This window comes from Alligator sinensis, unplaced genomic scaffold (genome assembly GCF_000455745.1).
Source record: "Alligator sinensis unplaced genomic scaffold, ASM45574v1 scaffold683_1, whole genome shotgun sequence".
NCBI classification, from domain to species: Eukaryota; Metazoa; Chordata; order Crocodylia; family Alligatoridae; genus Alligator; species Alligator sinensis.
The window spans coordinates 142,619-164,774 of record NW_005843242.1 but is presented as its reverse complement, the minus strand read 5'-3'; the positions used below and the strand labels follow the sequence as shown (position 1 = coordinate 164,774).

The following is a 22,156-nucleotide window of genomic DNA, read 5'->3' as shown; positions in this document are numbered from 1 at the left end:
GATGACCCAAATTTTCAGCTGCTTAAATATTTAGCAAATGTGGCTAAATATCATGGGCTGGGAGTCTGATTTTGAGGGGTGCAGGAACCAAGGATGGATGGGGTGGGAGTGGGCACAGCAAAACCATTCAATGGTTTCAGAGAAGGTGCGAGGAAGGTGTTGTGCTTGTTTCTGGGTGTGCGACCCTCGGACACACTCTGCTCGGGAAAGGCTTTGGCAGGAGCAAACACCACCACGAGGCTGTGTAGCTAGCAGGTCTATTCATCTTGCAAACCCAATGACATGGCCTTGTGGGGACACAGCTATGTGGTGTCTGGCATTAATAGCTGAGGAAATGGGTCGGTGCCCATTGCCCTGGTGCCAGCAAGCTGAGCAGACAAGCACAGGGAGCTCAGTCTAAGCAGGCTGGTGATTCATACTCAAAACTAGGGATCGACGGAGGCTGAGGCCCAGCGTAGCCTAGATCTTGTCCATAAGGTGAGGGATGGCTCAGCTCCAGGCAGGGACCTGAGCCAGCACACAGCACAGCCAACACTGGCTCACGGGCACAACAGCTGCCTGCCGCTCAGGCCTGTGATGGGCAGTGTCAATGCACGCCTCGGTCCTTGCACACGGGTTCTGACTAAGCCTTACAGGGTCTCTCTGTACAGCAGCAGCCTCTCTGCACAGCCTAACCTCGCACCCAGGCCCGCACCGCCCCCGTCCCATTCACTGCAACATCCTGCTGGCAGCCCCACCTGCCTGCATCCATGCAGGACCCCGCTGCACAGAGCATTTCTCACCTGCTGCTTCAACCATGGCTCTCCAAGCATCGCTCCAGGGGCTCCCTCTTTTCTATTGTACCAAATGCTTTTCATTTTTCAAAAGCTCCTGCTGAGCCCCACCCGAGCTATCATCGGTCTCTCTGTGTCGGGGACAACTCCCTCCTCTGGTCAGCCCTTACTAGCAGCTTCACGCACCCACCTGTTACACTTCCTAGCAAACAGCACATTCATGCTCTCTCCTGTGCTGTCCCTCACTCTTGGACAGAGCCCCCCACAAACACCTGCAAGACTCCCTCGTTATCCTCCTTCAAACCCTTCCTCACACCTCTCCTTTGCCACGACACCTGCAATAACCCATGGCTGTGCTGATCCTCCATTTGGTGGACCAAACGTCGTCTCGGTGCTCTGAGCTCCCCGTGCACATGAACTCTCCACTTTCTTCTGCCTTTGGCTCGGATCGTAGCTCTTTGGAGCAGGGACATTTTGGCAAGTGTCCATCAGGGCTATGCCTGTACCTAGGCATCCTTGTGGTCCCCAGCAAGGGCACAAAGGCAGAGCAGCTGCCACCCTGCCATTTCCTGCAGCCAGCCGAAGCCTCCAGAATAGGGATGGAAAGCAGCTTAAGGAACTCATACAGAGAATGATAGCTACTGCAGGGCGAGGGGCTGCTCAGTCCTCTTGGGGCGTGTGCCAGCATGAGTGTCCCTGGAGGGGACTGGCTCACAATGCCCTCTTCCAGGTGACGGGTGGAAGACATGCCAGCTGCTAGTACCTGTCAGACAAAGGCTACAGCAGGGCCCTCCTCAAACCTGACAGCACACCTCGCAGCCAAGTCTGGTGCGTGCCACTTTACGAGTGGGCACAGACTGCTCCATGCAGCAGCCCTGCAGATTTTGGCTACAGCATGTCATGGATCCATGCAAGGAGGATGTCTAGACTCTGGTATGGGGAGCCTGGATAAGCAGGGAGGGAGGTCCATTTACCGGCTGACAGCAGACTGCATGCACCGAGTAATGACAGGCCAGTCTGGAAGCCTGGTCCTGCCAGCATTGCCCTGCTGGGCCTGGGGCTGCCTGGAGCATGCAGCACCCCTGCCTGCATGGATGGCGGCATTCAGAAGAGCGCAGGCAAGGCAACCAGCCTCAGCCAAGCTCAGGCACCATTTGTGGACCATTTCACATGAAGGCCCCAAGTCACCGCCTGTATGAAGTGAGGCCTGTGGGAATCACCGCAGGCATGATGCTCGCTGCTCTTCTGGCTGAGACTCTGGCCTCTGGGGAGAGATGGCAAAGGGTCTGCTCCCAGGGATATCCTCCCAGGGGGCTCCTCAAAGCTGCAGAGGCCACAAGGGTCCCACACCGGGCTGATAAGCCTGCCTGCGTCAGGCCCTGGGGAAACAGGTTCAGGAGGAGGAGTGGGAGTGGCTGTGCCAGGGGGTGGCGCATCAACACTGCCGTGGGGCAGGCCTGGAGCAAGGACCCAGCCTGTCCCCATCATTGGTACTGGCCTGCACAGCAACGAGCTGCCACAGCTGCTCTGGGAAACCTCTTCCACTCAGAGAGCAGGTCCCGGTGGACACCCCCTCCAAGCCAGGTTTCCCTGAATGGGCGGGCATAGTACCTCTGTGCAGTTCCCACCCAACCAGTGTCCAGGTGTGCAACTGGAACAACACTGGGTTTGGCTGGCTGCACGTCCCTGGTATTGGGACATACCTGGGCAGCCTGGGATGTCTGTTGTGGGTCCTGTTAACCAGGCTGCCAGCTACGACCTTCTCAGCCAGAGGATGAACCTGGCCTGGTCCCACCCAGCTTTGGCAACTGCATGGGAGATAAGCAGAATGGGTGGGAAGGTGTGAAGCAGGACTGGGCTCCACAGCAGACTGTGGTACGGTGCTGGAGTATGAATTTCAGGGAGCTTGGCCTCAGACTGGAGTCCTCAGGGATGTGGTACCCTGGCACTAAATAGCCCGTGCCCCAAAAGGGCAGATGCTCTAGAGTCACTTGGCCTTTGTCACAGATCCCAGACCTTCCAGTCAGGAGACCCAGTGCACTGTGGTCACCAGGGCCATAAGCCGTGTCTCCGACTTGGCCCCTTATAGTGCTATGTGGCTCTTCCTTGACAGTCTCTTTCAGTTCCTCCTTGCACTTTTGCAAGAACAGGGTCACCTGGTCCTACATGCAGAAGCTGCACTTGGTGAGCGAGGACTGCTAGCTTGTGACTCGGAAGAAGAGGCAGGCTGAAGAGCATGCCAGGGAGGTCTTTGGGGTATCCTCTGCAACACGGCCTTTCCTTGGGCTGCAGAAAGAACCAGTGACCCGTGGTGGGATGCAAAGAGGTGTTTGGAGCACTTGGTTGGGAAATGGGGCATTTCTCCACTCATTTCTGGCTGGAGGGAAGTGAGACAGCACCCTGCCAAAAGCCTGCGGCAGATCCAGCATGCCCTTGTTCTCAATTCCTGAAGGCAGGGTAAGGGCCAACAGGAACATTTGCTAGGGGTGCATCCTTCTCCACAACAGCAGCAACCTCTCCTGGGATTCAGGCTAGCACAGGAAGGGCAGGATTCACAGCCGATACACCAGCCAGCCTCCTCCTGCCCCCATGCTGCGTGGGTGGCAGGTGTGAGGGACGTCCCCTGCCGGCTCTTCCTTTTTTCGTTGTTGTTGTTGGGTTTTTTTCTTTTTTGAAACAACCAACTAAAACCATCAGTGTTCATTCCCAGTGCCAATGGGGTGGAGGACGTTTCTTCACTAAAGCAGGGTCTGAGGCCCCGACAAAGCTGGGGCCAGTTGGACACAAGCCAGGCTCCACCTCAGCCACAGACAGCGAGGGGGAAGAGAGCAGGGCTCTGGCCCTTCATGCTACACAGGAGCATGAGGTGGCTCACGCTGCATGCACAGCCCCCCGGGGCACAACATAGAAGTCTCCAGGCTCACATGCATCCTCCAGCGAGCCCCACACCAACACCAGTGCCTCGGTGTTCGCTGTGGCCAGGTCCGAGGCACCCGTCCATGAGTCTTGCAGTTCTCTGCCCACATGATACGTACAGGAGCATTTTGTATGTACATTTATAAACAGCCCCCACCACAAACAGCTTCCTCTTCTCCACCCAGGGCCGTGTCTTAAACCAGGCCCATGCTTATGGCTCCTGCTCTACGTGAACACGATGGACTAAAGAGATTCGACAAAAAAACCACAGACTCACCCCAAAGTGCCCTTGTAATGGAGGCAGGAAAATCCCATTGAAGGAGCATTTGGAGTAAGGACAAGAGGTTTTGTTGAAGAGTTCCTCGATGCGGGTTTGGCAGGCCTGATAATCCCCACTCCCCACAACGTGGAGCTGGGGGAACGCGAGGGACTGCTTGTAGTTAGCTGTACAGGGGCTTGCATAGAGGTCACGGATGCTCACGTTCCTCTCGTAGCCAGTGTGAAAGCAGGGATCCTGGAGCCGGCCCGTCTCGGCGTTCTGCAGGGAACACACCCAGGACATTACGCTCAACTCCAAAGAACAGCGCCACCAGGAACAGCGAGAGCGGACGGATGTGAGGAGATGGTGCTGATGCAAGGCACCAAGACCTCCCTCTGGAGAGGAGATCAGCATTAGGCCAGGACCCAGGGGCTGGGCGCTGGGTCCTACCCCGTCACGAGCTCCCCATGCCACAGTTCACCCCAAATCAGCCGCCATTTCGAAAATGTCGTTCTTAACCTCTCTGGCCCTCAATGCCCTCTTTAGATGATGTTTTCTCCTCCGCTGTTTGTGGGGCCCAACCTCTGGCTACGCTGGCTGGGCCACCGCGGCATGCGCTAAGGCAAGATGCCACCGCTGGGGAAGGCTGCAACATCTGCGCTGCAACCCCAGATGCTCTTACCTGCAAGTCTCTGACCAGCTTCATGCGCAGAGCCTGGTCCTTGCCGTAGCACAGGAAGCTGTGCGTGTACACGTTGTAGCTCTTGCCATAGAGGCGGAAGTGCAGTGAGTTTTCTTGAGACTCGCTCTGCTCCTGCTCTGGCACAAAGGTGATCTGTGTGGAAGCCCCACCGAGGTCCAGGGCTCCAACCGTCTCCTTGATGGAGGTCAGCTTGGGTAGGAAGTTCAGCCAGCCCGACTAAAAAGAACAGACGTGTGAGAAGGCTGAAGGGTTTGGGAGAAAGAAGGAGGTAGGATGAGGGCTGGGAGGAGAGAGCAGAGGGAGAAGAGACCTGGGGTATGGCCTGGGGATCAGGGCAGGACAAACTGCATGTTGAACACGGCAGAGCTATGAAATGGGCATTCAGAAGAGAGAGCAGATGGGCCAGGTCTGATATAAAGCCCGTGTTCATGGGGGGCTGATAAAGCTCATAAATATGTTATTTGATACATTAACTCCAAAGAGCCCCAGACACTTCCCAAATGCTATATAGAGGGATCAGTTTGCCAAGAACTGAAATGCTTCTGCCTCTGGGGTAGAACTTGGCAAACATTAACAGAGTGCAGCAGTAACTCGGGGCAGGAAACAAGGGGGAACCCTTGTCTACACGAGGCTGCAGGGGGAATTTGAGGCACTTCGTGTCACTGCGCTGACACCAGGTGTATTCATGTCGGAGGCGTGGGCCACACTGTGCCTCCAGCCCACAAGCAGAAGCTGCAGCACTGAGTCTCCCGACCAGTCCCTGGCAGCAGGATTTAGTGACACATGCTCTGGGGTCACTACTGATCCCAAGGGAAAAGCCCCGCACAAAGTTTGGGTGCCTGCAGAAGCCCTCGGGCCAGGGATGGTCCCCGGGGACCAGCAGCTGCATTCTGCCATGCTTTGTTGATACGTTACCTGCTTGAAGCTGCCCAGCAGGTAATTGATGGTGATCCAGCCATAGGCTCCTTCCTCCTGGCCAGTGATAATCCTGGCACCCTGGAAGTTGAAGGGGGATGAGCGGAGCTTGTTCTCCACTGCAGATAGGACCTCCATCGCTACATGCCTGTTGTCCAAGCTGAAGAACAGAGGAAAGGACTGAAGGACTCTGCTCTGTAAAATCTTAGCAGCCCCTTGGCTTTGCTCCAGGCTGCTAGTCTCAGCAAAATAGCTGTGACAGGCCGGTACGGCCGAAGTGCGCACAGGCTTTGACATCCTGCATGTTAGCGACACCACTGCTCACTGCCTCACGGTCTAGCTCACCCACCCCACCCCGATGCTTGCTTATGCCTGGCAGCTGTGCCTGCCTGCCCCATTTGAGGGGACATCTTCCAGAAGGAATCAGCCCAGTGGGTGTGTTGCCAGCTGCCGCCTCACCTTTACAGAAGGCACGCCAGCCGGCCCCAGCAGAAACTCCTCCAGAAACACTCATCTGGGTGCCACCCACCCAGCCAAAGCCACCCAGGGCAGGGATGAGGATATAGCCCTGGGGGTCCTTGTCTGGCTCTCTTGTTGGCTACATCTAGGCTCTGGGCTGCCCCCTCCCAGTGTCCCTGGGCTGGGCCTGGCAGAGCACATGATCACGGTGTAAGGACAGGATGGGACGGGGTGGGAAAGAGGTGAGGGGAGGAGAGAGAGGGAACCTGGTGAGAGTGCGGGGAATCGGGTGAGGAGGAGCAGAAGGCAAGGACGACTGGCAGCAGGATCCTGGAGACGCCACCCTCCCCGACCAGGCGTTTGCCATACCTGAGCAGCCGCATGCCAGCCGTTGCTCCGAGATAGACAGGCGTCTCCTGGTGCTGTTGCTGTGGAACCACCTCCTGGGCTCTCTCCAAGCAATGCTGCAGGGAGCGGCTAGCGTTCTGCACAGCCTGGGAATACCCCGAGATGCCTGGGCCTTGGGAAAGGAAGGAGGGGCATCAATTTCTTGCTCTCCAGATATCACCCTATGCACCACTCCTGCTTTCTACTACAGCAGCAGCAATATCCAAGATCCTGTTAAACCCACCCGTAACACCTATCCAAGTACAAACAAGGACTCATCCCACAGACTGCTAAGAATCCCATCGCAAACGTGATAAATGTACTAGGCAGGAACCTTCATTCCCATAGACCAGGGGTGGGCAAAATGCGACCCGTGGGCCAGATGAGGCCCACCAGGCCATGCTATCCAGCCCATAGGGCCCCTAAAAAATTTAGAAAATTAATATTTATCTGCCCCTGGCTGCCTATCATGTGACCCTCAAAGGCTTGCCAAAACTCAGTAAATGGACCTCTGCCCAAAATAATTGCCCGTCCCTGCCATAGACCCTGCCCTACAGACCCGTGACCTGCAAGGGTCACATGCATGCCCACAAATATGGGGAGAGAGCAGAACATTTGTGGAAAAACCCTAACCCAGAGAGGGACCCAGTACAGCACGTGAGGGGCAGCAAGGAAGCTAGGTGCAGTGGAAATTGTTAAGGAACTGCACGCACAGCAAGCTGCGGCAGGAACTAGGAACAGCACGGGACAGAGAGCGATGACTGGATGCTGTAGGATCAGGCCTGGGGGTCTTAGGGGAAGCCGCCAGGCCACAAGGGTCCCAGCAAGACCCTGGCCTGGAAGGATGCTAATTTGTGTTGCATCCCCACTGGAGCCTGAACCGGAGAGCCCCTGGGACACGCAGCATGAACAGCCGTGAGCCTTAACTGGTTCCCTGAGGGTCCAGAAGGAAGAGCCATGGTTTGAGCTGTAACCAGAAAGCTGCCGTTTGTGTTTGCAACCACACCCATTCTGGCTAGCTCCAGTAAAGTGTCTGTTACCTTTAGCCATGGTTGTTAGTGCCCACCTGGACTAGCATCAAGAGGGCCTAGCAACAACAGCACCTTCACACCTGTCTGCATTACAGCATGTGCTACTGGTACGTCAGTAGCTCGGTGTGCCACAGCACTGCCTAGTTCTCACTGCTGCAGTAAATTTGCACCCCGCAGGCACCACAGACCTCCCCTCGCTGCCCGTGCCTCACTGCACCATTGCGATGCCCCTTGGTATAGCCACCTCCGCATGTAGTTACACATAGTGCAGTACCCAGCTCTCCTCATCCGAGCAGCAGAGGCACCGCTGGTCAGCAGCTGGGTTAGTGATGCACACACAGATCAGCAATGACAGGCTTAGGCTCATTTGCAGTTTTTAAAAAAACAGACTCCAAATAGCAACTTAAAAACCAAGCCAAGCCCTTGGGTCAAGCAGCCGTGACAGCCCCTTCCCCCTACTCACCCATCTTGGAAATGCATGGGCTTGCACTGTGGCCTCCAAATCAGCTGATTTCACTTACTAAAGGATTTTTTCCAGCAAAGTCACTAGTAAACTTGTAGATGATGTAAAGTTGGGAAGTGGTAAACAACACCAGGAACTGCTCAGGTCACAAAGAGCAGTTGGAATTGCCTGGGACGAAGGGCTCATCTGCACAACATGTGTTGTAATGCAGTCCGATGTAAGGGCACACGGCCAAGTCTTGAGGGTGCAGGTCACATGGATAAAATGTGGGTTAGGATAGGGACTGGGGTTGTGGTGAGCTCCCAATGCCATGGGGTGGGTTAGAGGGTGACAGCTACCCTTGGATGTGTAAGCAGGGTATAGGTGAGCTGGAGTATACAGCTAGAGGTGACACCTCCACTGCAGAGAGAGATGGTTAGTCATGTTGGCTGAAGACGGGCAGAAGGAAGGGAAGAAATGCACCTTACAGACTAATTCAAGCAGAGAGGCATAAACCCATAAGGCTTATGCAGCAAAGTAAGCTGTTGTTTATGGAAGCTTATGCATCACTGATTGAGTCAGTCTATAAGGTGCAAATATCCAGCCTTCTACCTCTAGGCATGGTATCAGTAAGACTAGTAGTGGGTACTATGTCCATCTCTAGTGTCTGCACTTTGAAGAGACACTGAGCAATTGGAAATGGTCCAGATAAGCACTGCAAGGGTGATTCAGCTGAAGACCTGGCTCTCAGACTTTGAGAGCCTTAAGAAACGTACTGTATTTAGTTACCCAAAGGAAAATGAGTTGGCCTTGCTCTACAGGTGTCTACAGAGAAAAGAGATTTCTGGTAGCGAACTGATCTTTAATCTAGCAGATCAAGGCATCCTGAGATCCAGTGTGTGGAAGTTGAAGATGGATACATTCAGACTTCAAGTATGTACAGATTTTTAACAATGAGGTGGGTAACAATTGGAACAGCTCCCTTAGAACCACTTGAAGTCTTTAAAATCAAGACTGGATAATTTCTTGGAGATCGGTTGTAGCTCAGACAGAACTTCTGGGCTAGATGCAGAAATTACTGGACTGATATATGGAGAGTTAGACTAGATGATCTTAATGGTCTCTGAATCATGGTTCCTGCCTGCCATTGCATTTCCCATAGGCATTTCCCATAGGCCCCTCTCTAGTTGAAGGTGGAAGACCATAATAGCATTAGTCCCAGGCAGCTCCCGGGAACGTCTCAAACATTTGGGAAAGGATGAGCTCTGCTCCAAAGAGCTTAGAAAGCAAGGCCACATGCTTTGAGAGCCAGCATGTCAGGGGTGCAGAGTGAAGGCATCTCCATCAAAGTGTTCGACCTCAGATTCAGCCCTCCCAGCTCACCGCTCCCAGCAATGTCTCTCCAGTCAATAACTGCACATTCCAGGCAAATAACGGGCTATCGGTGGCTGGTCATCTATGATGAAGGTCAACGATTCAGCTGAGGATGTTCTATCTGCTGTTTTGTGCCACGGAAAGTCATATAAGCAGAGACCCAGAGGAATCGTGCTGTGCAGAGGCAGGTCTGCAGGGACGTGGGGATAAGAGCTGCCTGTAATGGGAGGCAGCATCTCATCCCGTTTAGCAGGAGCTGGCCAGGTTTAAGTCAGTCGTGTGCTGCTCACCACCCACCCACCCCCGAGGCAGATGGCACATCCCCATCAAGAAAGGAGGGAAATGGGACTGGATTTCTGAGAAGGAGGATCCAATTTGGTGCAAGGACTGTTTAGAGCAAATCCCAAACATGCCATGAAGCATTCGTTGCACTGCCCACTCCGCGGAGCTCCTTCCCCTGCTGTACTACTGGCTCTTCCCCCGGCCCCCGCACCCCAGCCTCCGCGGCCCTCTGCCCCGCAGTCTTACCTTCCACTTTACACACTTCTACCTGCTGCACCACCCCAGTGTCATTCTCCTTCTCTGCTGGCCACGCGTACACGTACAGGTTAGTGTGAGACGAGCCAGCATCCAGCACAATCCCGTACTGTGAACAAAATGAACCGGTCATTTCCCCTGGGCTGAGGCAGACAGCAAACACTCTCCAGCAGGGCTGGACAGTGGCTGGGCTGGTGCAAAGGGAGCACTCGTAAGAGCAGCTGCGTGACAGCAGAGCTGCGTCAGGACGGTAACAGCGAGGGCCTTCAGGAATACATCCTGCCGCTTGCCTTGTCCTGCGGTACGAAGTTCCCATCAAAGCAAACAGAGCAGCTCAGTCATATACTGATCACTAGGTGCATCCAGGGGGAAAACTGCCAATCCACTGCATCCCAGAAATCAGCTTGTTTTTATGAGGACATTTGAAGAGGGGGAAATTGCTGAGGTGTCGGGAAGCATCAGGGGAAAAGAGCAAGACCCGGTGTGCAGTTGCATGTATTGCAGCTCCCTAACCCCTGCCCCTCACCGGGATGTGCTTTCTCCTCCCAAGGCCCCTCTGCAAGGTACCTTAATGTTCTTTGGGAGCCACTGGTTCTGGGTCACTGCCACGGTGATTAAAGCGATCACAGCCAAAACAAAGAGGGAGCCCAGGATGAGCACAGCCATCTTCGGTTTGGCTGACGCCATCTTCGGTTTGGCACCTGTGACCACAGCAAAGAGTGTGTTAGGGACCACAGAGAGCCCTGGACACTGCAGCCAGCGGTGCTGGAGCAGCTAGCAGTGCTCTCCTGTCCTGCTGCAGCCCTGGCGTCTGGCAGCCTGGACCAGGGAACTGAGCAGAGGCAATGGTGAGACGCAGCAGACACAGTGGGGACTGCAGATACAGGGCAGCATCCGGGAGTGTGGATACTGCAGCAGCCTGGGTGCACCTGTCCCTGCACACTGGCCCTCATGCCACAGCTGAGGCAAGCCCTTGTCAATGAAACAGGAACATGAGGCTGGGAATGGAAAAAGTTCTGGTTCTGATGGCGACTGCCACTCAGCCACCTGTGGATGCAGCCTTCATGTCACCGCAGAGCAGCGCGCCCCCCACCCAGTCCCCCAGAGCCAGCCCCAGTGACTACCCGTTCCCCTCTGTCCTGACCCCAGACCAGCCATAGACACACACATGCCCCTGCCCAGTCCCCCAGGCCTTCCTGTCATCCTTCCACCCCTTGGTCTGGTCCTCAGCACCAGCTTGTCACCGTTCCCCGCCCCGGCCCGGCCCGGCCCCAGGCACACACAACCTTGCCCAGTCCCCCAAGTCAGCTCCAGTCCAGGCACCCTTCGGGACCCCCACTCCTCAACTACACTGCTCATCCTGGCACCAGGCACCCCTGGCTGAGGGTCCCATGCCCTGGGGCAACTCCAGTCACCCTCCTACCCCTGATTCCCAGTCTTTCCAGCTCTGCCCCTGGACTGGACTTTCATCCCTGGGAATCTGTGTGCGGACAGTGAACATTATTGAAATCCCCTCTGGTCCCCTTCCAAGACGTCGCCACTGCAATGAATACTCATTTCTGCTGCACCCCAGCCCTGAATACTTGTTCCCCCCACCCCATATCCGCTGTGGGGGACCTCTCAGAGGAAGCATCTGGCCCTGGCTCCTCCTGGCAGCAGACACAGGTGGAGTTGGCCTTGCTGGTGGCCCCGAGCTTTCTCTGTGGTGGCAGTAGGCTCCTTTCAGGGCTGTGGCAGGCTCCCCTCCATCCCAGCTGCCAGGGATGCAGCTGCCAGACCCGCATGACTTGCAAGCACTCTGCTCACCCCCGTCTAAGGAAACCTCCCCCTGTAAGGGCAGTGCTGTCCCCTGACACTCTGGGACTTTCCCCATCAGCTATTCCCCCAGAGGTGCAGATCTGGGAAAGCGGTACATGCCCTTGCCCCCATACCTACCCAGAGTCCCAGGAGGCCAAAGCACAGCCCTTGCACTCAGAACTGCCAGTGTCAGTGAGAGACTTTCATACATGGTCATGGTCAGCACAGCCAGCCCTCCCTTGCCCCCCCAGCCCAATGTTGGAGCCCAGCCCAGCTGTGCAAGTATGAAGCACCACCCTCCCAGATGCTGGAACCCAGCCCAGCTGTGCAAGTATCAAGCATCACCCTCCCAGATGTTGGAGCCCAGCCCAGCTGTGCAAGCCTCCGCTTCTAATTTTGGTCTCTCTGTGTTTTTGCCGGGGCTCCCGCTGGCTCCATTCAGACATTGGCTCAGGTCTGGAGCATAAACAGGATCTAAAGTCTTCTCTGGCCCCCACTTAGCTATCACTGAGCATAACTCTGGCAGCCATGGCAAGGCTGGGCGATCCCACAGCCGCACATCTCTGCGCTAGACAGATTGCACCAGGACGGAGCTGCACTAACATAGGAAGTAGCCAGGGAAAGCGAGGGCTCAGCACTGTCTCTCTTCCCGCACAGACCAAGGGCACAGGGCAAACGAGACTTTTTCCACACAGATACCACATCGAATCGGGGTCTCTGAGAGGATCAGAGCTCAGGGGAACAGCTGCCTGCCAGGCACATAGCCACAGGCCCATCAAACAGAGCAGAAGCCAACAGCAAACCACATCAAGCACAAACCGGAAAACCAGCTATCAGGAAAGGCAGCATGTGCTTGGCAGAGATGCCCTCTTCCAGGACAGGCAGACATGCATTTCAGGGTTATCTCAGGACTCAGACTCATCCACCGGAGCTGACACCAAGCTGCAGAGGGAGGGGGCTTCCAGCACCAGTGCCAGCATTTTGCCCAGCATCAGCTGAGGTCTGTTCTAGGCCCCCGACACCCAGCTCCAGAACCTCACTCCTCAGAGAATTAGAAACCTCTTTCTAATTTCCAGCCTAAATGTATTCATAGCTGTTTATCCCCTTTTATTCTCATGCCATTCTCCTTCAGCTTAAATGCCGGTAGCTCGTCCCCCGGTAGGTACTATCCTCCAGACATGTGTAACTGCAGACCTAGAGATAAGCAGTCACACACCATTAACAAACATTTATTGCCCACGAGCTTTGGGGAACTAGGGAGCAAGGCTGAACTCCACTGAGCCCTGCCCAGGGTCTGGGCAGCCATGGTCTTCCTCCAGCGGTGTCACTGCAATGGCTGGGAGCCAACAAACCGCCTTAGTTGTACAGGCAGAAGGCATAGCAGGGTGGCACCTTAGAGACTGACTGGCTTAGAAAGATGCAAGCGTTCACAGGCAACAGCTGTGCAGTTACTGCTAGGCCTGCAGGCCGGGATGCAGTCTGCAGCAGTCCTGAAACCCGCCCGACCCGATGATAAATGTCTCAAGGCTGAGGATGCCTCTGAAGAGGGAGCTCTGCAGACAAGCCGAGAGCCTGGGAACACTCTGATGGCAAGGGGTTCGCTGCAACCACATTGCCACAGCAACGCGCCAGGATTTACCTCAACCGCTGCCGCAGGAATCCACGAGGACGCGCATCGGCATCCCAGGGATTCCTGGCATTCCTCAGCCGTGAGCTGCCACGGCGGCCCAGAGCTGCACTCCACCCCGCCGCACGGCCCTGGCTGAGCAAACGGAGCCTCTGTCCAGATGAAACCTAAGTGGATGTGACACCATCTCCAGTCCAGGGGAGGTCTCCAGGCCTGGCTTTGGCCCCCACAGCCTCTAAACACTGCATGTAGGCTGGTGTTGCCAATGACCTGGCCATGGGGATCAAAGCCCTCAGGTCCCAAGTTCACAAACATCCTCAATCCTCAAGCTGAACTTGCCACTATCAGCTCCCCGCCTGCGCTCTGCCCCTTGCCTCCCTCCCCGCCCGCCTTCCTCTCTCTGTCGTGCTTAACCTCTGTCAGCTGCCTCCACTCACCCCTTCCAAATGCCATCCAAACCACGCGTCTCTTCCTTGGACCCACCCTGACTTTCTGGGTACATTGTGCAGCAAAAAGTGAAACAGTAAACCCTTCTGAAAGGTGCACGCACGCACACACACCCCCACGCATGCACACCCACACAGTGTTGTCTTAGTCAGTCAACACCCAGGGGCACAACCATAACCAGGGTAGCTCACACCACTTGGACCAAATACCTCCGGGGTCTGCAGGCTCACCTGCCACTTCTGCTTCACAGGTTCGTTTGCATTTGGAGGGTGGGGGTCAATTTGCAGCCGGCCAGGCCAGATGTGAGATCCCTGCAGTGAAATATCAGGATCCTGTGGCAAACACGGCTGAGCTGCACGTGGTCTTCGCCCTCAGATTTAAATGGCCTTGGCTTTTCAATCCGGGTGTAAAACCCTGGTGCTGCAGACAGATGTCATGTAGCAATCCAGGAGGTTCAGCTTTTCCAGAGGAAGTACGTTGCATGCGAACCTCGCTGGGCACAGCCTGTCGCAGCCTCATGCTTCTCCCTCTCAAGGACTGTGCCTGTTTCTTGGGGGCCCTGACTGCGTGCCCTCTCGCAGCTCTACCTGCAAGCATGAGAGCCTGCGGAGCCATGCTGATGTGGGCCAGTCCGTTGGTCACCGCCTCAGTCCCCTGCCACTGCAGGCCGCTAACAAAGCCAGAGCAGCCTCGACTCCACAGTCCCATTTGCTGCCACGAGAGCTGGGCTGGGCCTGGGCTGGGACAGAAGGGGACGCTGCTTTTCCCTCTTCTCTCCCGGCAAGTGCGACAGATGCCAGGGGTCCTGGGACACAACAAAAATCCCGTCCCAAATTTGTGTGGGCAGATGCTGGGTCTCTCCGACTGCCATAAATCAGAGCTGATAGTAGGGCGTAGGACCCACGGTATCAGCACAAGGCTCCTACTAGTTTTCTGGGCAGTGCGTGCCTGGCAGTCCTCTAGCCCCCAGCTGACCACAATAGAGGCTGCAGGGCCCTGGCACAAAGCACTGGGCACTGCCCTGGCCCCTTTCCTCCTTGCGTGGGCTGCGCAGGCTGGAAGGGGACACAGCCGGGCTCTGTGCACCGTGGACTCCCGCGCGCCTGCTTGTGTTGGCAGGAGGAGGAGGTCCGTTTCCGGTGAAGTGTCGTCATGGAGGTCACAGACAGGAATTCCCTGCAACCCAGCCAGCACCCGCTGACAATCTCCCCCATTCACCACAGCATCGCACTCCTTCCGTCCGGAGAAGTTCTCACCGTTCAGCCGCTGCTGCCGCGGCACAGAGCGCTCAGCCTGTCCAACAGCAGCTCCGCTCTCCCCACGTGTGCGCACGGCACAAGCGAGACCTCAGCCCCCACCCCACCGTGGCAGCCGTGCGGTGCAGGGCAGCCCTGTCCCCGGCAACCCCTGGCTGGCATTTTCCACCCCCAAACTGCCCTTGAACTCCCAGCCCAGTAATACATAAGATCCCAGGAACACAGAGGCAGAGGGGGCCCTCGGGCCATCCGGTCAAGCCCCTCGTGTTCATAGGCAAACATTAACCTAGGGAACCCCCCAAAACCCCTTTTGAAACCTTCTCACACAACAAGATGCAGCGGGAACACAGTATAACACCCCAGAGGGTAAGGGAAGAGGAAGGGCAGACAGAGCCAATGCCAGAACAGGGAGCAAGCTGCTGGTTCCCAGGTGCTCAGAGGGTTATACAAAGAGGACCATGCTCCATGCTACAGAAACCCTCACAGTCTGCGCCAGCCTGACCCGGGGGATAATTCCTTCCCAGTTCCAAATCCGGCGATCAGTCTGACCCTGGGCAGAACAGCAAGACCCTCTGTGTTTCCTAAGTAGCAGCAGAAGAATCAGCAAGCCCTTAATATCCCTCTCAGCCCTAGCTATGGCCAACGTCTCAATGCTCCAAAGGCAGGCAGCCCCAGCCCCTCCACCCCACTCTCCCCAGAAAGCAGCCGCATTCACAAAGAGAAAAAAAGCCTTCCTTTTCCCAGCGGGGATGCAAAAACCCCTAGGCAGGAGATTGCCAGACATCTTCCACACTACAAAAAAGCTCCCTTTATGCCACAATCGGGGGATCACAACCCTACGACTCTGCAGATCTCACACACTGACTGCTGAGCCAGAAGTCCCAGGTCTAGCCAACCGTCCATTGCACAAACACATCTAGTTCAGTCTCAAGGCCAGGCCAATTCTTTGCCCTTGCCACTTTGTTTGGAGGACAATTCCAAAACTTCACTCTGCCAATCATCAGAAATCTCATTTCCCATCTGAATTTATCCCAGGCTGGTTTTCCTGTCTTAAAAGCTCTTCATCCTTAATAGTCACCTCACAACTGTTCTTGTACAGAGGCATCGTATCCCCTCTCAGCCTCTGCTTGGCAAGCTGAATAAACCAAGCTCCTTTAATCTTCTTTCCTAAGACAAGGTCTCCATGTCCTTCTTTGAACTCATCCCTGTTTAAGTTGGTCTTTTCTGAACACCGGCAGCCAAAGCTGCAAGCAGCATTTCAAATGGGCCCTTACCAATGCTGCATAGGATGGTACTAGCACCTCCATGTGCCTGCTGCTGACATCTCACCTAACACACTTGAGGACTGCAGTACACTTTTCCCCACGTATCCTCCACTGGGGAGAGTGAAGCTGCATCTTCCACTTGGCAGTCAGGAGAGGCTGTGCTTAGCCTGCAGCCCCAGAGCAAGAGAATATTTCTGGTAAGACGACTGGCAGCTAATTCATTGTGGCCTCTAACCCCACTTTATTCAGGTTCACAGTCAACACCCCCTGTGCTCCCCCTGTCCCAGGATTCACGGATTAAAGAGAGCTCCAGGCCAGATGAGCCCATGGTATTCATCTGCACAGGGCACAGAAATACCGAGCATTAATTCCTGCTTCAAATCCTGTCAAGCCCCACTCAAGCCAACAGCCAGCTTTGACCTGGTCAGGATCTCTTTAAAATCAACACTGGAAGGTTTTCCCTAAGTTTCCAGTAATGGATTTTCTGAATTTTGACTAGCTTCAGCTACTGGATCCAATTACACCTCCCTGCTGTACTGAGAAGCCCTTTATCAGAGTTCTCTCCCCTATCTAGACACTCACAGCCAGCGATCAAAACACTCTTAAATTGTCCTCTGATAAGAAAGTTCCTGCAGTCCCTCACTATAGAGCATGCTTCCAACCTTACAGTCAGTGTAATGGCTCTTTTCTGATCCCTCTCCGGTTTATCAACACCCTTCTTGTCTAGACACAGAGCAGGCACAAGACCAGGAGTGGTCACAAACACCGTGCCAAGCACAGAGATAACAGACCATGCCTGCTCCTACTAGAGGTCTCCCTGTGCGTGCATCCAATGGAGCTCAGCTCACGATCCATTCATTAGCTACCACCACCTCCAAATCTTCTTCATCACTGCTGTTTCCCCGAGGACGAGGACGCAGTCCCCTCCATATTGCAAGAGTTGCCTGCATTCTTCGTCCCCAGACACATGACCTTGCATTTGGCTGCACTGAAATGCCCATTGTTTGCCTCTGCCCAGCTGACAGACCCAGCAAGACGGCTCTGCATCAGGGGCCTGTCCTGACTGCTGTTTCCTATTCCTCCAATCTGAAAACTTTGTTTTTTCCTCCCAAGACGTTGATAAAAAGCATCACATTGTGTAGGGCCAAGAACTGGTCTGTGAAAGACCTTGCTAGAAACACAGAGTGGAGCAAGAATCCCCCATGCATCATCACATCCTTTGTCCGTTTCGTGAGCCAGGTTTTAATGCATTTAATACAGGGGTGGGCAAAATATGGCCCGCGGGCCAGATCTGGACTGCCGAGCGATTCCATCCAGCCTGCGGTGTGTCCCTCGGCCCCACCGCGCCCAGCCACAGAGGGGAACATGGATGTGCAGCTGGTCCCAGCGCCCCGGGCGCGGAGGTGAACCTAACAATTCTCCTGTTTAGATCCGAGATAAATTCCTCTTCCTCTGTCAAGGTGAGAATCCCTTGCACTGAATACAATGCCCAAGCTACAAGATGGCTGTTTTCAAATTTTAGAACATCAAAGGATTTTTTAATATGGACAGCATGAGACCCTGCCCCTCCCCCGGCATTCGGCACTCGCCAAAGCCCACCGTGACAATGTGCCCGCTCTCCACACGTTCCAGCAGGTGTCTGAGCAGCTGGTCACCTCATCCACTAGCATGGCTTTCTGTTCTGCAACACCCACGAAGCAGAGTCCCTGCTTCGTGCTTGGTCTGCTCATCTCAGACGGCTGCAACGAGTAAATGTTATTGCTGCTCCGACAGCCCGGGGGCCTCTGGGCATCCCCTCCCAGGAGAGGCCAGGCCTGTGCATCTCGACACCCTCTGCTGCCTCCCTGATCAACAGCTGACCCCTTCCTCTGAGGAGCGCCCCTGCGGGACCTTCACTCTGTTCCAACTCAAACCATGAGCCATTCCCAGCGAGAAAGGTCAGGACACCTGCTAGCAAACGAAGCCTTGGACAGGGCAGAAACCAATGTCCCTGCCAGAAGGTGTGCAACAGGGAGTTGTCACGGACCAGCACAACCCAGAAGCTATGCGACTCTGGGTAGCATCCCTCAACCCCTGCCACTGTCGCCTCTCCCAGCCCCAGAACAGTACGCTGTCTGTGTGATTGTCCACCCCTTCCTTTACCTTCCCTTCCCCCATGAGGCAACCTCACCTGCCTTAGAGAAACCTGGGGCCACAAGATGCCTGCAAACTCCATGGAGCACAAGGGCTCCCAATGTCTAACCATGCCAGCAAGTCTTTGCTTACCAAGAAACTCAGCTACCCAAAGTGCCTTGGGCAAGCCAGCAGAGAGCAGCCCATTTCCAACGCTACAGGCCACAGAGAAGGGACTGCACAAGCACGGTGGGGTCAGCGGAAACACTGCAATATGCAGAAGCACATAAACAGCTTTCTTCTTCAATTTTCAGTTCCCATCAGGACAGGAAGCTGCAGCAATCTGCCCACAAAGCTGCAAGCTGGATAAGGGCTGGCCTAGCCTGAAAATAGCATGAACTGTAGGCACAGTTCCCTGGGCAGCTCGACTCCTGACCTCACGAGCATACGGGGATGGAGTGTACCCGTGCGCCACAGCCGTGGTGCCCGTCGGTGCAGGGTAAGGAAGCTGGGCGCTGGATTCAGACTCATCTAGCACATTCTTCCCGGCCGGGCATTGGCTCTTGCCCCTCCCAGTGCCAGGCCCCTCCGAAGCCAAGCGAGCTTCTCTCCCTCAACGGGCACGGCAGAGACTCACTCTGGAGGAAGCCCCGGAGACATCCCCCTGCCACTAAACAAAGCAAACGGCCACTTGTGAGCAGAGCGGGATGGCAACCTGACCATCCCCATCTCTGCGCATGCTGGGACCAGGTGAAGGCTCCCAGAGCGCAGAGAAGCCTTCCCAAGTCAAAGGCAGGACAAGCACCACCAGCCCGCACTCCTTTCTTCCAGTGCTCGGCATTTATACAAGTACCCCCATCGCACAGCACAGCTGCTTTCTGTCTCTCTCTCAGGGATGCCTCTGTCCTAGGCTTTAAAAGAGCAATTATCTGATCTCTCAAGGTCAGCTTCAAAGTTGGGCTCCATGAATCATGGAGAAGTGTTCAGGTCATGGTCCTTGGCATGAATATTAGGCTCTGTTTCTTGTGCTGTTTCCATTTCCATTGCAAATAACAGGAAGCAAATTATTGGGTGGTATTTGTAATGAAGAACCAGTGGGAACAGCCAAGGACAAAAGCACTTTGTAGGGCAGAGGCAAAAAGGCGCATCTGAGCAGGAAAGGAAGAATCGCGTCACAGAAGCTCAGAAGATAAAAAAGCAGATTATGGGAGGAAAAAAAACAATAGATGAATTAGCTTGAAACATTTCATTTAAAAAGTCTTTGCATCATCAAGAATAGAGTGTGAGCGCACCTTCCTCGGGCTCAGGGTCAGCTGGGGATTGTATTTCCTGGGTGGAACGAACTTGTGAAGGAGGTTACGTGCCTGTTGAAGATCAGCGACCTACCACTAACAGGATGGGTGGAAGAGAGCTCCACATTACCCAAAGTGCTAGCATCAGGACGTCAGCACAGGAGCACTGAAGCTCAAGTCTGATATGCAGTGTCTTTTATGAGACGCAGGCAGGGGCAGTGAGACCTAGGGAGCCAGGGGACATAGCAAAGGGTGCGCTGCAGGTCTGGTGTAGGAGGAGCTGCTACAGAGCTGCCTGCACGCTGCTCATCACTGGGGCATCCAAGCAACTGAAGACCTGGATGAAGCTTCCCTGAAGCTTGACGCTGTTGGGACACAACAGCCAGCAACATGTTATGCCCGAGTGATCCGCCATGCTCACCAGAAAGCAGGAAAACATTCAATGCCCCAAAACGCAACACCAGCACAGGCCCCTGCCAGGTCACGGCTACAAAACGCACTGTGCTTTCTGCAACATCTGCCTCCAATTTCCTGCCTTGATTAGTCTCCTGCTTGGTCCATCCTGCTCAGAGATGCAGTTCCACATACTCCAGACCAAAGTCATAGCAGCACATGGTGACTGCAGCTGGACAGTGCTAGAACCAAGCGAGCTGTAGGACAGACCATCCCGGGAATGCCAGCAGAGACGAAGACCAGCTAGGGAAAGGGCTCAAGGGATTTCTAATGCAGAGCCAAGCTGCTGAATAATCCTGTCCTGGCCCAGCCTGGTAGCAGGGATAGCCCCCAGCAGCCAGGGAGCCTGGTCCAGGGGAACGGCAGGCACAGATTTGTACCCTCCCCAGCCATAGCACCATGCCTTCTGGCTTCCCCACAAGCCCCTCAGGTCTGCGCCAGAATAAGACTGTCCCTTGGCTGAAGGAGGCCCTGGGCCTGGGTCCCAGAGGAGCCTGGATGCCAGATACTATCCCACAGCGCAATGCGATGACAGAGGCTCATACGTGGATACCCCGCCCTGCCTCCGGCAGGAATGACAGGAATGAGAAGGGCAATGGCAAGCAGGCCTGGGGCAGGAGAGCTAAGACACGCTTCTCAGCGAGTGGGCTCAGAGAAGACTCTGGACCTTCAATGGCCCAGGGACTCAGCTGCTCTGTAAGCTTGTCCTGTGAGTTCGAGTGCCGCGTGATGCCCAGGCAGCAGGAAACTCTAACTTATGCTGGGACTAAGCTGGATCTAACCGCTGCCAGAACTGGTGGGTACAACCATGGTCTTGCTCCACTTTCTCCTACCCCGCACTTCCAGCACCCAGTGAAGCTCAGCTGAATTCAAGATGTAAGTTTTCTGCTTTTCTCAAAACATGCCCAGATGTTGTCATTCCTCTTAAGGACCAGCCACAAGACCCAGCACAAAATAACAGTGGGAGGCGGGCAGTGCCATGAGTGGTACCAGGCTGCAAAAGGCTTTGCAATTGGATCACATCCATCCAGACACGGGACCCTACTGCAAGACTTTCCCCTACTACAGCCAGAGGAGGAAAGGAAAGAAAGAAAACTACGCTGCACCCACTCGTGCTGACTTATGCAGAGATCCCCATAACCACAGGAAGGCAAAGAGCTGGGTGAGCTGTGATGAGCCCCAGCACAGACTCCTACAACAGCCTGGCACAGTCACGATTTCTCCGCCCTCCACCCCCAATTAATTAAAAGCTGGCTGTGATAGGAGCCCTGTCGTACAGGTTGAGAACTGCACAAAAGTCTGGAAACCAAAAGCAGCTGGCAGATGGGGCAGGAGGGGCAGGGGATGGCATTAGAGAAACTCTGGTCTAACGGCTTTAAGGCAGACATGGAAAAGGAATTAAAAGGAACTGTTGCTTTCGCAACATTTCACGGGAAGGAGCTGCCCACGCAGTGCAGGCAGAGAAGGAAATCTTGTTCTCGCACCAGACGACAAAGCTAACCTATTTAACAATTTCTTTGCCTCCATGTTTCTGAGCAGGGACAGGGACATCCCCCACACCGGGATCCCCGACGGACCCAGGGAAGGCACAGCCAGGCCCAGGGTCAGCAAGAACCTAGTCAGGGAACATCTGGAGGGGCTGGACGTGTTCAAATCAGCACATCCTGCCGATCTCCCCCCCACCGAGTGCCAAGGGAATTGCAGAGGTCATTGCGGGACCCCGGCACGGCTCTACGAGCACTCGTGGTGCTCTGGCGAGGTGCCGGAGGACTGGAAAAGGGCCAGTGTGGTTGCCATTTTCAAAAAAGGGAGGAAGGAGGACCCAGGAAACTACAGGCCTGTTAGTCTTACCTTGGTCCTGGGGAAGCTTTTTGAGAAAGTTATCCTGGCACATGTCCGCGAGGGGCCAGAAGGGGAGATCATGCTCAGGGGCAACCAACATGGGTTCATTCGAGGCAGGTCCTGTCAGACCAACCTGGTGGCCTTCTACGACCAGGTCACACAATCCTTGGATGCAGATGTTGCGATGGACGTAGTCTTTCTGGACTTCAGGAAGGCCGTCGACACTGTCTCTCACCTCATTCTCATTAAAAAACTCCGGGACTGTGGTG

The 22,156-nt window shown here is 55.0% G+C and overlaps 1 protein-coding gene across 4 annotated transcripts in view; it reads right to left on the bottom strand.

Moving 5' to 3' along the window:
- The window catches only part of ENTPD1 (ectonucleoside triphosphate diphosphohydrolase 1), a 37,401-nt gene that overhangs the window by 2,717 nt on the left and 12,528 nt on the right, over nucleotides 1-22,156 (bottom strand). For 3 of the 4 annotated variants that reach the window (XM_006038080.3, XM_025194560.1, XM_025194559.1), the window contains exons 2-7: nucleotides 10,364-10,497; nucleotides 9,788-9,905; nucleotides 6,395-6,545; nucleotides 5,567-5,726; nucleotides 4,631-4,867; nucleotides 3,967-4,227 (exon numbers count right to left, since the gene is read on the bottom strand). In XM_006038080.3, the coding sequence (XP_006038142.3) occupies nucleotides 3,967-4,227; nucleotides 4,631-4,867; nucleotides 5,567-5,726; nucleotides 6,395-6,545; nucleotides 9,788-9,905; nucleotides 10,364-10,497 (1,061 nt within the window). The remainder of the gene's footprint in view (nucleotides 1-3,966; nucleotides 4,228-4,630; nucleotides 4,868-5,566; nucleotides 5,727-6,394; nucleotides 6,546-9,787; nucleotides 9,906-10,363; nucleotides 10,498-22,156) is intronic. The other variant, XM_025194561.1, reaches the window with a different exon arrangement.